General features: G+C 50.5%; 1 protein-coding gene across 1 annotated transcript in view; it reads right to left on the reverse strand.

Moving 5' to 3' along the window:
• Positions 1-271: 271 nt before the first annotated feature.
• Positions 272-14,932, reverse strand: part of STOX2 (storkhead box 2) — a 99,922-nt gene continuing 85,261 nt past the window's right edge. The window contains exons 3-4 of the mRNA XM_008151890.3: positions 6,382-8,650; positions 272-741 (exon numbers count right to left, since the gene is read on the reverse strand). Of these exons, the coding sequence (XP_008150112.2) occupies positions 546-741; positions 6,382-8,650 (2,465 nt within the window). The 3' untranslated portion in view covers positions 272-545. The remainder of the gene's footprint in view (positions 742-6,381; positions 8,651-14,932) is intronic.

Genomic DNA, 14,932 nt, shown 5'->3' on the forward strand with positions numbered 1-14,932 from the left:
AGTGAGGACATGACGGTGCCTAAGCGATCCACACACCGGGGGCCGGGGGCCCTTCTCGGCTGTTTGGCACGGACTCCCCTCCCCGCGGGCCCTGGCACGGGACCTTGTGTGGTGGCTTCGCTGTTTTTGTTTGTTTGTTTGTTTGGGAGTGTCGAGCATCAGTTCTGTGGCCCCACCTGCCCACAGACTGGGAGCAACCCGCCCCTGTGGCATTGGAACATGGCGCTGGCAACTGCATGACATTGAAAATGCGTATTACACTTACAGTGTCTAGACTCTCCTATGTGTGCTCAGTTACAATTAGTGAAGCAAAAGTGTACATATCACCCCTACTGCTATTCTGTCGCTACAGAGCCATAAATGGGAAAAAGCAATACTCCGAAAGAAAGACTCGTGCGTCTTGCTCTAGCCTACTTAGCAGCACAGTTTAAGTAAACACCAAAACTGTGGTTGAGATGCTTGTCTTTCCGAAGATGTAAACATCAGTCCCAGTGTCGTAAACTTGGCTGTGTCGAACGAGGCGGAGATCCGAGGCCGGACGACGGTCACACACTCGTCACGGAAGCTTGCAAGCAGTTGGAAGGTTTCTGTAACTTCTCAGCTTCGTTGGTGGGGGGGTCCGTGCTTGCTCGGAAGTTGAAGGCCGGGCCGGCTCCGCCATGGGCCGGGCTCAAGGTAGGGTTCTGGCGACGGTTACTTTCCACAATGCTCGACGTGTTGGAGGCCAGGCTCTCCCGAGTGCTAAAAGAGTAAAAAGGGTTTGTTTTGTTTTGTTTGGAACATAAATGATTACAGAGTGAGTTCCAGAGGAGGAGCACACGATGGAGTTAATGGATTTCCTCTGCGGCCTCATAATGTCATAGTCAGACCACCTCCCCCTGAGCATTTACACATGCGCCTGCCTGCACGCCTCCGGCAGCGGCACACACGTGTGCAACCAGCAGCCCGAGGCATGAAGGGTCTTCTACAGCTACGTGCACTTTAAATGCCTTCCCCTCCTGGCCCATTCGAGGAAACACCTTCAAAATTCAATGTGATCTACAGCGATCGCATCGGGTTTTTTTAAAATATTCATAAATATACACCTGTAATGATCTCATTTCAGGCCAGGAATTCACTGACACAACTGCTCCTCTACCAGCTCAGTAATTGTACCCTCATGGTTCTGTTTTCATTCTCCACGGGCAGATTCTGCCGGTCCTGGACCTCAAGCGTGCCATTGGCTAACCTACGCACTGGTGGAAATAAAATCCTTTGTAGACACCTTCACACCTCTGTGTCAAATGTTCACACTTTAGAGAAAATACATTATGTTTTCAGTTGAGGCATCTCAGATGTTACTCACTTGTTTGGGAAGTTTACATTTATCCGCGCCCCGCCCCGCCCCCGCCCTCAACACACACCCGCACTTTTGGTAGGAGTATTTTATATTTTAAGAGATTCTTAGAGAATAGAGGTGACCCAAAGACGTTAGTACTCTGGTTTCTCTTCATTGTTCTGAGTTAGATACCAGAAGCTAGTTTATTGCTCCAAGAGATTTAGAACATTGGAAGATTTCCAATGTGTGGGGCAACAGCAGGAATAAGGTTTACGGGCCTGACTGATGGGAACTGAACGGATGCTCAAGGTCCTCAAATGGCAACAAGAAACTTACCAGCTCACAGAGAGACCGAAGAACCCATCACGGTGCTCAAAGCACCCACCCCACTGGACAGAGTCCAGGTTTATAAAACATTTGATGAGCGCTGGTCCCAGGACCGAGCGACGCCTGCGGAGGCTAGCCTGCAGGTCAAAGGGCGATGGTGGACAGCCACTCTCCCCGCCTCCTCCAAAACGGATGGCAATTTTGCCTGAACCCTAGACCTTGGCAGCCCTTACCAACAGGTCACTTTATCTTAACCCCTTGTGGCCTTGAGTTTGCTTCTCACCAAGGAGCCACGAGTTCACTGTTCGAAAGAAACTGTGTTTGTCGACTACCGAAGAGACCGCTGGGCATTCCTTGGCTGCCGAGGGTAGCGCCAGAAGGTCAAGACATTTACAGAAGTTCTTCCGTCGTGCCCACGGCCACTCTGGGCCTGCCGAGAGGATACGCAACGCGTCCGGACGACAGGGACGGAAAGTGCGGGGCTTCCCACTTACCTGGCCCCTTCCCTAGGAAAGCCCCTCGGAGGCTTGCCAGCCCTGTAGCCGAGGCACCGTCAGGGGGAGGGAGGGAGGGAGGGAGGGAGTAAATATGTCAGCCCCAGAGATTTCATGGCAGGTTCCTTCAGTTTCATCCTTAATCACGATAATTTTTTCCCTCGGGTACTTAACTTCCTCATTTTTAACATGGGGAGAGTTACGTGATTTACCTACTCACAGAGCGGCCATGAAGACACAGGCGTCGATGAAGAGTTTGCACACTGCGAAGCTAGACACGTGGAAGTTGTTTCTGTTCTGTATCTAGCATGTCATGCATAAAGCAGCTGCCGTGTGGGTTGGTGTGGGAATCCATGGGGGTCCTTTTCTATGAGAAAATGCATTTAAAGTTCCAAAAAACCCACTTTTAAACCAGCTGTTAGTTAAGGCATGGGCTTAACATGTACCTGCTACAGGCCAGGCACTGCAAACACGCCTCCCTGCGAGGGATGCCTACCATCTTGGTAGCTGTCTCTGCTCCACGATGCCTCTCTGCCATGGTCAACCTCCTCATCGTGATAAATACATACATACCTCCAGTGTGTGGCATTCCTACCGAGGGCTCAGGATACGATGACGAAAACGTTCATGAAGATGGAGCGCTATCAGTAAAAATATCCCTCAAATTTAAACGTGTTTTTTTTTTTTTTTTTAAATAAGAGAATTAATGGAGTGCCACCTTGAGGTCTCCGTGTCTTACAGGCAGAAGACCTGTCCCAGCCACTCTGTCGTCCACCCTCCTGGAACATGTGTTTCGTGCGGCCCCCAGCACACGGCACACGGTACATTAGACAGACACATCCCTGGCAGCCTCTGACTTTCATACTATGTTTATCCACCAGCTTGGGGCTCAGATTTGGAACAGCAGACTTTTCATGTCAAAAAATTTCCTTTTCAATATTAGATCTATGACATAGCTTAAGTTTCTATGTTGTTGTTTTTTTTTCCTTCTCAATCCCCTTTAAGTTTCTAAGAAAAGGGACTGAGGAATTCTGGGAATGTGGCTGAACTGGATTGAAAGCTGAATATGGCAATCACTATTTCTGTGGGGTTTTTTTAATTTGTTTTTTTTTTTTTTTTAGTTGAATCTTAGTTGCTTGGTGAATTATTTACTGAAAGACCCAAGTAAAAGGCCCACTTAAGATTTCTGTACCTCACAACCCTGGGGAGGTGTCAGTATGACAATGCCATTTGGCTAAAATACTCCTCACGCTCGTGAGTAAAACGCCCTATAACTCAAAAATTCTCGTTTGTAGACTATCCTCACGCGTTCATTAGAAAGGCAGCTCTGTGAATTTACTGGGGTGCACAGAAAATACAGTTTAAAAATGGGTATAGAAAGCCAGTTTGTCATCTAGCCTGTAACCAATGCGCATTAAATATGAAAGGGATACAGGAAGAAACCGCTATGTGCTAACTGCATGAAACTTATGGGTGAGCTACATATTCTTACAGAGGAAATTCTACCTAGTAACAGTGGACAGACACAGAGCTAATTTGTGAAGGTTGTCTCCTGTGAACAGCCTTTACCTTCTATCATGACAAAGCACTTAGAGAAATGCAAAGAAACTTATTTCAAGACATAATCCCACTCATAAATTCTTGAGTTAGAACCATGAAGCTACCCTCAGCGTCTCCGTTAGTATCTCTGGAGGTCTAACGCTTTCCCTCCGTGGAGGTCCAGGGATCAAGCGGCAACGTGAAGGGTAGGAAACTGCTGTGTAAAAAGCATCAGGTGGGTAGAGTCTTAATAAGAAAGAGTAGAGCATAAGGTACAGGCAAGTAAAGCACACCTTCCATAGGTGACGGTCTTGAACTTCTACCATCCATTACAGACCTTCAATCATGCCTGTATGGAAATTCAAATTTTTACTGCTAGAAATTCAAGAGGAGAAAAAGGAGTAGAAGAAAGAAATAGAAAGAAAAGGATGTGCAAAATAACTGGTAAATAAGGTTTGATTTGGAAAATAGTGAGCAAAGGTTATGACTTAGAAAAGTCACTTAATAGGCCCCAGTAGTTTTCAGACTGAGTGCCAAGCTCCCTGAGGTCCCTTAGGGCTCTTCAAGGGACGGAGGCAGAGACCTGGGACCCATGCTCTCTCACCACTTCAACCAGAGTGCCAGCTCTGTGGTCTGTTTAGATACTGGACTTCCACACGGGTTAACTTGGAAAGAAGGTTACATGACAATGATGATGATGATGATGATGATGAAAGATTACATGACAATGATGATGATGACGATGATGATAATAATCAAGAACTAGTCCTTTAAGAAAAAACAAAGGCTTCATCTGTGACAGATTAACGATTCCCAATTCTAATTTTGGGATGCTCTATCCCCAAATTACCCCGAGATACAGTGAAATGATCACAACAGGACTAATTATAATTCTTAATAATGAAAATAACCATATCTGGACACTTGTTAAATTTATAAATACTATAAAATCTTGGGAATCACAGTTAGTGAGAAATGTCCATCTCTCATTGTATTTCTGCATCTCAGAGTCACCAATCTGGAGTAGAGTTTAGTAGGAGAATGAGGCCCCGAGCTGCTCTTTGAGGAGAAGGAAGAGTTAAGCAGAAAGAAAGGGAAGGTGCGTAGACTCTCTTTTGCTGTCTGAACCCCTGAACCACTTCAATGCACTGGATGTGACCACCGAGCGTTACATACTCTCCACTGCCCAGCCTTCGCCGAGTCACCAGCACCCACTAAAAACAAGGACTGGGACTAGAGGACCCTGGTTGGTTGTGTCAGCTCTACAGGAGGAGGAAGAACAGTGCTGGCACGCGCTTAGATCTAAGAGAGCAGAGTCCCCCAATCTTTCTGCGGGAGGAACAAGGTCCATTTCTCTGTGGGCACGTGCGTGGGGAGAGGAAGCTGCATGAGGAAGGTGGAGAGGGCCACCAGGAAGCTGGTTAACACGGCAACAAGCTTCTACACCCACTGGGAAGGTTTTGAGATCTGCTTTTACAGTTGACCCTTGAACGACACAGTGGTTAGGGGTGTTGACCCTCCCCCACCTGCACAGCCAAAAATACGTGTGTAACTTTTGACTCCACCAAAACTTAACTACTAATAGCTTACTGTTAACTGTAAGCATTACTGATAACAGTCAGTTAACTCTTATTGGTATGTTATATGTATTACGTGCTGTATTCTTACAATAAAGTCAGCTACAGCCCTGACCGGTTTGGCTCACTGGATAGAGCGTCGGCCTGTGGACTGATGGGTCCCAGGTTCGATTCCGGTCAAGGGCATGTACCTTGGTTGCGGGCACATCCCCAGTAGGAGGTGTGCAGGAGGCAGCTGATCGATGTTTCTCTCTCATCAATGTTTCTAACTCTCCATCCCTCTTCCTTTCTCTCTGTAAAAAATCAATAAAATATATTTTAAAAAATCAACTACAGAAAAGAAAATGTCATCAAGGAAGTCATAAGGAAGAGAAAGTACATTTACGGTATTTATTGGGAAAAAAAAATCTGCCCTTGTCCAGCCAGTGTGGCTCAGTGGTTGAGCATCAAACCTATGAACCAGGAGGTCACAGTTTGATTCCCGGTCAGGGCACATGCCTGGGTTGCGGGCTCGATCCCCAGTAGGGGTATGTGCAGGAGGCAGCCAATCAATGATTCTCTTTCATCATTGATGTTTCTGTCTCTCTTGCCCTCTCCCTTTCTCTCTGAAATCCATAAAAATACATTTTAAAAAAGAAAAAAGCTGCCCCTAACTGACCCGTGCAGTCCAAACCCAGGTTGTTCAAGAGTCAACTGTATATTCTCGCTAGAGGGACTCTTGTCCTTGAGCCAATCAATTGATTCCCAGGCCCCACTAAGTACTCATTCTGCTCAATCTCTGAAGCACTTAACGAAACAAAACAAAACACCCTTTCTTTACCAGCATGGGGGCAATGTAAACACGGAAAAAAAAATACTGGGCAATGTTGGTCTTAGATTGGACTGAGGCAAGTGTGAGGGGGCCGCCAACCCACCAGTCCAGATTGGCGCTCTCTACAGCTGCAGAAACACTGGTTTCAAGTCCTGCAAAAGAAGCCAGAGGCAGGCGGTTACCAACACAGCGCACCCAACCCGCACCCGCGTCCATGAGCCGCCTTTTTCCAGGTGTTTGCACCCGGCCCCAGGCCCCGGGCGGGTGTGTGTGTGTGTGTGTGTGTGTGTGTGTGTGCAGAGCGGCTCTCCCTACCGTGGGGAGTTGAATCCACTGTCCACAGTGATGCTGCTGCTGTCCATGCTGTCCAGGCGGGCCGAGTGGGTGGCTCTCTGGTGGCCGCTGCTGTCCGTGTCTTTGGGGGCCAGGAGGGTGAGGTTCTTCTCGAATTTCCTCTGCAAGTCCCGTTCCTTCTCCCTTTCCAGGAGCCACTGCATGGTGCCCACGTCGTCTCGGTTCTTCTCCTCCTCGGTGGTTTTGTTCGCCCCCTCCTCGGAGTCGTCGTCATCGGAGACGTTGTAATAGTCAAAAGAGGCTTCCTGGGTGCCCCCCGGCTCCTGCTGGCGCTGGAGGGCCGGCAGGACCTGGGCGGCCGCCGTGCCCAGGGACGGCTCCAGCTTCTCGCATCGGCCCGGCAGAGTGTCCGCGGGTGTCTTGGGGTGCGCTTTGAGGAGGGACAGGCCGGGTTTGTGGTAGCTGTTGACGGACAAGGTGCTGTGCAGAGGTTTGAACAGGGTGTCTTTGCTGAAGATCTCTTTCCTCTTGTCCAGGCTGCTGGGCTCGGCGCTGTGATGCTGCACGAGGCGTCCGTTGGCCATCCCCTCCGCCGCCGCGCCCGGAGCGGCCGGGCCCCCGCCTGGCCCTGCGGGCGGCTCCTCCTTGTGTCCCCCAGGCTCCCTGGAGGAGAGCGGGGTCTGCCTGTCTGACAGCGGCAGCTTTTTCACCCCTTCGGCCAGGGCCAGAGGGTCGTGGTCCTCTTTACTCTTTCCCAGAGGCGATGGCGCCGTGAGCACCGTCTCGCTGGAGGTGTTGCACTGGAAATAGTCGTCCGTGGCCGTTTTCGTTGGACAGGAATTGAGGTCACCGAAGGACGGCAAACTCTCGGGGGGCTTGCCTGGCTCCAGGAGGCCGCACGCGCTGGACGGCTCCTTGCCGCCGCCGACTAGTTCTGGGATACACACCTCTTTATAGCTCGGGGACAAAAGGTGAGCCCTTTGATGACCGGCCGTCTGGGCAGGCCTTAGGGTGCTGTCGTCGATGTAGGACGACTGGATGGGGGTTTGGTCATCCTGGCTGCAGCCTTCGGCCAGGTCATCGGGCGTCCCCAGCGAGGACGCGCCCAGGGGGCCCTTGGAATTGTCCATGGACCTGGACCTCTCCTTGGCTTTGCTGGGCCTCTCGTTCCTGGACCGCCGGTCCTGGGTATGGCTGTGGCTTCGGTGCACTTTTGAGTGGGAGCTCCCCCGGGAGGGCTCGGGGAAAGGCATCTCAGTCCTCCTTTTGGCCAGTTCCCCCGACACGTCCCACTCGGGCGTCATGGGGAAGTGGGGCTCGAGCACGCTGGCGTTGCCGTGCATGATGAAGTTCTCGCCTTTGTGCTCGATGATGAAGCAGCCCTCCCTGGGCACCCGGGTCAGGGGGTCGCAGAAGTCGTACTCCCGCTCCCCGGGGACGTCCAGGTGAGAGCCGTCCGACGGGTCTCCTTTGGACACGCGCGTCTTGCTGTGCGAGCGCGACTTGCCGTGCGACTTCCGGTGGGTCCGGCTCTTTTTGCTCCGCCCGCTGTGATGGGCCGAGGACCCCGCTTTGCTCCGGTGCGCCTTCTCCTCCTCCAGCTTCTTCATCAGCGCCGTGTGCCTCATGACGTTCTCCACGGTGAGGTCGGGGTTGATGCGCCGAATGATCTCCATCTCCACTTCCCGGGGGATGGTCGTGGGCGTGTCCTCGTCCCGCAGGGGCCACTCCTCGGGGGGGAACTGGGCGGAGAAGTTGGCCAGCTGCTTGGTCTTGTCCTTCTTGAAGCTCAGCCGGAAGAGCTTGAGCCCGAACTTTTTGGACTGCTTTTCCCCGTCCTTGGGCTTGGAGAGCGTCTCCGCCTTGTACGAGAAGTTGACGGTGCTCTTGCTCTTCTCGGTGGGGGGCACCTGGCAGAGGGGCGGGGGGCAGTAGGGGTCCTTGCAGTCCTTGGCAGGCTTCCGCTGCAGGGTGGACGCGTGCGTGCTGTGCATGTCCTCCCGGCAGCAGTGGCAAGAGTCGCAGTGGTTCCTGGGCAAGGTCCTCTCCCGGACGCAGCCCGAGGCAGAGGGCGTGATGGTTCCGGGCTGGGGAGAGGTGCACTGAGACCGGTCGGGGATCCTCTCGTCCAGGTGGTACCACTTGCTGTTAGTTCTTATGAGGGAAGGGGTGATGAAGTACGTCTGTGGGGTCACGATGAAGTAGCCGTCGGGGGTCGGGTAGATCTTCCTCTCGCGCACTAGCGTGTTCAGGGTGTGCCGCAGGATCTCTTGGCTGGGGGTGGGGACACCTGAGAGCGAGAGAACACACGCGTGAGAAGGGAGAGGAAACACGTTGTTGATGCCTGATTTTTTTTTTTATTACTTATTTACTAGAGGCCCGGTGCACGGAAATCAATAAAAGCCCGACCTGCACCCTCCTCTCCAATCCAGGAGCCCCTCAGGGGATGTCTGACTGCCGGTTTAGGCCCAATCCCGCACTGGCAGTCGGACATCCCTCTCGCAATCCAGGACCACTGGCTCCTAACCACTCACCTGCCTGCCTGCCTGCCTGCCTAATGCCCCTAACTGCTCCCCTGCCAGCCTGGTCGCCCCCAATGTGCATATGACTGGGGTCCCTCAGCCTGGCCTATGCCCTCTCGCAGTCCGGAAGCCCTCGGGGGATGTCCTCGTCCTCAGGGGAGCAAGCCTAAGCCAGCAGTCAGACATCCTTAGCTCTGCTACAGAGGCAGGAGAGGTTCCTGCCACCGCCGCTGTGCTTGCCAGCCATGAGCCCAGCTCAGGGCTTCTGGCTGAGCGGCACTCCCCTTGTGGGAGTGCACTGACCACCAGGGGGCAGTTCCTGCATTGAGCGTCTGCCCCCTGGTGATCAGTGTGCGTCATAGCGATTGGTTGTTCCACCATTTGGTCGATTTGCATATTAGCCTTTTATTATATAGGATTTTAAAAATCGTTATTGTTGAAAGTATTACATGTGTTCCCTTTCTTCCCCCTTTGACCTTGTCTAGCCCGACCCCACCCCATACCCCAGGCCTTCACCACCTTATTGCCTGTGTCCATGGGTTATGCACACATGCATACAAGTTCTTTGGTTGATCTCTTCCCACCCACCCACCCACCCTCCCCACCTTCCCTCTGAGATTCCACAGTCTGTTCATGCTTCTATGTCTCTGGATTCCGTTCATTAGATTCCACATATGAGTGAGATCATGTGATACTTCTCTTTCTCTGACTGGCTTATTTCGCTTAGCATAATCCTCTCCAGGCCCATCCATGCTGTTGCAAATGTGATTCCTAATTTTTTTAGTCTGCTGTGTCCCCCCATGATTCATAGCGTCAAGCCCCAAACCCCAACATGCTGGTGTTAGGAGGTGGGGCCTGAGGTTTAGTGAGGTCATGAGCATGGAGCCCTCAGGATGTGACATGAGGAGGAGAAGAGACCAGAGCCCTCTCTCTGAAGAGGCTCCTCACTGGACAGCAGGTGTGTGGGCGCCCTGAACGCGGACTTACTTCCCAGCCTCCAGGACTGTGAGAAACAAAGTCTGTTGTCAAAGCCCCCGAGTCTATGGTCTTTCGTTACAGCAGCCCAAACGGACTAAGACAAAACCCTATTGATTTGGCCACGCTTCAAAGGATCATCATAGAGCAGGTAAACGGCTTTCAAAGGTGCCCACTAAGTTTAGTGGGAATCCGCGTTTTCTCTGATGACTCTCATGAGTATTACCACCGACAGAATGGGAAAATACAAATGAGCTGGAGGGGGTGGGGAAGAGGCGTTAGATGAGGTTAGGTTGCTCCTGTGGTTACAAAGCTTTACTGAACCGAGTTGTTAAAGGCAGAATATTTCTAAATGAGGGGAGACATAAAAAATGTTTTACATGATATGATATAAATGAACAAAAGATTTTTTTCAACAAAAGCAACTAGGGGGCAGGGATGAAGTAGCCATCTTGGTGTTGAAAAACAAATCTAAACTAGATAGAGGCTCCCCTATATATCTGGAGGTATTCTATACATTTTTTCCAAGATTAAGTTTACTTAGTAAACTGAATTTTGTAAATTATATAAAAGGGCCAATGGACCTGATCATTGTTAATTCTGTAGTACCATCCCATTTCCCAATCATCACCTTCAATCCGGGACGGATGACAGCCCGGGGGGAGTTCAGGTCAGAGCCTGCTTCTTGGCACACGTCAGCAGGTCGGAGGTGGGTTTCCTACCTCGTAACCAGAGAGCCCTAAGAAGTACACTCCACTCGTGAACGCTTAGACCTTCTACGTCTGTCTGGTCCCTGGCCCCACGCTGCCGCATTTGTCAGAACAGAGATTTCAGAAGGAGAAGAAAGACTCTCCTCTGTACAATAACGGATACTGTTTTCAAAGGGTTTTGTGTGCGTTTTTATGTCCAGTCTACCTTACGAGGCAGGATGAGGAGGACACGTACTTAAGAGAGCACACGTTCTCCAGGCTGTAGTGAATTTGCTTTATTTCTTGGCTGTTCTCCACTACGCACTGCCGGGCACACCGAGGGCGATGGTATTTCCAAGACCGACCTTAATGCTGAGCTGTCGCGCGTCACTTGACTACAGGGATACATTCTGAGAGATGCATTCTCGGGCGGTTTCGCCGTCGTATGAACATCTCCGAGTGCACGTACACAAACCGAGGGGGTACAGCCTACTACACACCTAGGCTGCATGGAGTATGTGGCCTATCGCTCCTAGGCTACAAGCCTGTGTAGCATGTTACTGCACTGAATGCTGCGGACAGCTGTAACGTAACGATAGTATTTGTCTATCTAAACATAGAGAAGGCACAGTAAAATGTGGTATAAAAGAGTTTAAAAAACGGGGAGGGGGCTAGGAGACTGGGTGGAAGATGGGAGGAAGTTGGGAGGATGGTGAAGAAGGTGAAGGGATGGAGAAGGACGAATTGGGCGTTACAGGACAGCCACGGGGACGTAAAGCACAGCATAGGGAGCAGTCAGTAACACTGAAACAGAACCGTGTGGGGGGTCAGGTGGGTACTAAATTGATGGGGGTGATCACGTAGTCAGTTATATAACGTCCAGTCACTGGGTTACACACCTGAAACTAATACGATAGCGTATGTCCACTGTAACTGAGAAATAAAAGGTTATTTTTTATAAAATGGTGCACCTGCACAGGGCACTTACCGTGAATGGAGCTGGCAGGATGGGACGCTGCTCGGGGTGAGTCAGTGGTGAGTGGATGTGAAGGCCTAGGACAGACGGGCCACCACGGTAGACCCTACAGCACTGTCCCACACGCCCTCCCGCTGCTTCCTTCCAACAGGGTCAGAAATAGAACACCGACGCCGCTGATGTGACCCATGCGCAGGGGGGTGGGCTGGACTGATTGGAAACATGGAGGAGAAGCCGGCTGGGTAGGGCCTAGGTCCCCATAGTGACAGGCAGTGGGACTGAAAGGTGGCCTGTAGATCAGTCAGGACAGACATCAGGGGCGGTCGTGGCCAGGTGGCTTGGCTAGTGCATGCTGGGGCAGCGGTCCGATGAAGAAACTGTGCGTGTTCGTGAAAAAAGAGGGTGTCTAACCTGGAGAGGGCGCAGAACTGAGGACTCAATATGTGGACTTCGGGAATTGGTTTTTGGTTCCGTTGACCCCATCTGGCACAAAAGGCTCGCTCTGGCATTGAATTGGTGGAGGGAAGACAACTTGCCTATGCTTTCTATCATTACAACCTGGAAATATTTCCAAAGTCTGGGGACAGGCTGGCCCCACACAACCACAGAGAGCTTTTATAAAGTGGCCGAGGCTCTTCATACCTGTGACGGTGGCCCCCGGGGACCCGTGTCCCTGTACGGGACCTCGGGTCCTTGACAAAGGATGTACAGCAACGTTCTCTGAGGACCGTCTGACGAGGTGTGGAGGGCAGCAGTCCTCTGAATACACAGGGCTCAGGGACCGGCTCCTCTTGCTGAAACAGGTCAGCGGCTCACAGACTGGGATGTAAGCTATGCCCTCAGCATTGAGGAGCTGTGAGCGAGAGGAAATCTGTTGCCAAGCCCCACAGATACTGATCCCGTCAGAGAGAAAAATTCCTCCTGAACCACATGTCCTTCCATTTCCTACAGGAAATTCAGCTCCATTGTAATCTTACGGGACCACCATCCTCTATAGGGTCTGTCGTTGACCAAATATCATATGAGGTGCATGACGGTAATCTGGAAGCAGGTCAGGCTGAATCATACTGCCGATATTCAACCGTGTCTGACCCACCGCTTGGGCTCCAGGGCCAGGCTGCTGGATAGAAATCCATCGCCGTTCATTGATGCGACTGGTTGAATTATGCCCCCCCACCCTCTGCCATTCATATGCTGCAGTCCTAACTCCCAGGACCTCAGAATGCGACCTTACTTGCAGATGGGGGGGGGGGTGTCTTTCTAGAGATAATCAAGTTAAAATGAGGTCGCTAGGTGGGCCCTCAGCCAACGTGACAGGTATCATCTTTAGAGGGGAAGTCTGGACGTAGAGACATGCATAGAGAAGACAATGACAGGAGACCCCAGGAGAAGACAGCTGTCTACGAGCCAAGGACACAGTCCTGGAGCAGATTTGTCCCTCAGCCTTCGGAGGGAGCCAGCCAACCCTACCAACACCCGGGTGTCGGACTTCTAGCCTCCAGAACTGTAAGACAATACGTTTCTGCTGTCTAAGCCACCTGTACCATGTGGTAGCTGCTCTACAAAACCAATACAATTGGTATCTCCTTAGGCAGCTTAACCTCTCTGAGCCTCTATTTATTACCATCCAAATGTGGATCGTCATAGCACCTATGCTCACAGAGTTCACATGAGTTTCATGTATGTACAACAGTGCCCGGCATATAGCGAGTTCTCGATACATATTAGCTATGAGTAACCTCAACTTTGGGTCAAGTCCCATGGAAACCTAGATTACCTTCAAAGAACACGGTATAGCAACCTAGAACGGCTGGGGAAGCGGAGAAGGGTGGGCTCCCCCGATCCTTCCACACTGTGGAGGTGGGATACGAAAGCATTCGGTGGCGGCCTGCAGTTCTCAAGGGGAGAGAGGCCATGAACGTGATGTAGCACACACACTGTTTCGTTACCGCCTTCAGGAGGCATGATGGCATCCTGAGCGACCAGGTGGGGAAGGGAACAGTGCCTCCGAAGACGGAATTATTTCACAGAATTGTCTCGTTGTTGGCCCACATGCTTACTTTCAATCTAGGCTCTACTCTGGAGAAACGCACACTGGTTTTCACGCAAACGATTCCAAGGCCGGGAAAATCGCAATGTTTCCCCTAAATTTCACGCGTGTTTCTGCACAAAATAAAGACAAATGCCAGTTGAATTAGTGATAGAACCCAAACCTTATCTATGCAGTTCTTGAGCGCCAGCATAAAACAAAAACTGCCTGTACACGAGAAAGCAACTTCAAAGGAGCTGCCACGCCCCTTGTATCACGCAGAATTCAGCTCCTGAGATGAGACCCCACTTACACCGCAGCCTCATGAATGACACCCCAGGAGCTGTGCAGCACAGTCATCCAGACGACAAACCCGCATGTAAACCTGAGGTCTCACACGGTAGCACCCATGCAGTAATATTGAAACAGAAAGAAGTTGCCCTGGCTGGGTAGCTCAGGTGGTTAGAGCATCATCCCAATACTCCAAGGTTGTGGGTTCAATCACCGGTCAGGACACATACATTATCAACCAATGAATTCATTAGTAAGTGGAACATCAAACCCTTCCCCCCACACACACATCTCTCTCTCTCTCTTTCAAATCAATTAAAATAAAAAATTAAAAGAAAATACAAATAAGTGTGTTTTTTTTTTAAATGGTAAGGTTCATTTTTAAGACTTCACGATTGAGTTTACTATGCGGTTATATTAAATGAAATGGCCTAATTCATAAAAATGGCTATTACTACAAAACAAAAATTTAACTGTATTCTAGAATTTGCTGATTGAAGGCCTTCCAAGCGATGATCTCAGAACCCTTACAACACTATACAGAATCGTGAGTACACCGTAATCATTCCTTACCAAGCGTTTCCATAGAGACGTTACATCTAAAGTGTTTATGTTTTGTATCTGGAGGTATATCGATCAAAGAATGTTTAATTAAAAACAAAAAAAAACACACACAACCCTAGAAACATCCTCTGTTCAGTCATTTTCCAGGCTTCTACCTGTGCATTTTCCCTGAAAGCCACTGATATTGATGATGATGATTTTATGTGTAAGCCCCCCAAGTATAATGACTGACATTTTGAATTGCCTATATCCCTGGGGGGCACCTGTCACTGAAAGAGGTATGTCTGTGGTGGATATGGGGAACATCTGCTCGTCCCATCACTTTCCGATTCTACGCCCGAAGTTCATCAGGAATTCAGGTTTTGAGAGCCTCAACAACTGAGACCAGCTTTCCACCCAACCCAACCCCTCTCTCACCTTCCTACCGAAAGGAAACGGATTTGCCTGGAAGTTAACAAGGAGAGACCATCAGACAGGGAAGGACATGCAGAGATCGGAAAACGTTATAAAACTTAAGACAATTCAT

This window comes from Eptesicus fuscus, chromosome 8 (assembly GCF_027574615.1).
Source record: "Eptesicus fuscus isolate TK198812 chromosome 8, DD_ASM_mEF_20220401, whole genome shotgun sequence".
Lineage (NCBI taxonomy): Eukaryota > Metazoa > Chordata > Mammalia > Chiroptera > Vespertilionidae > Eptesicus > Eptesicus fuscus.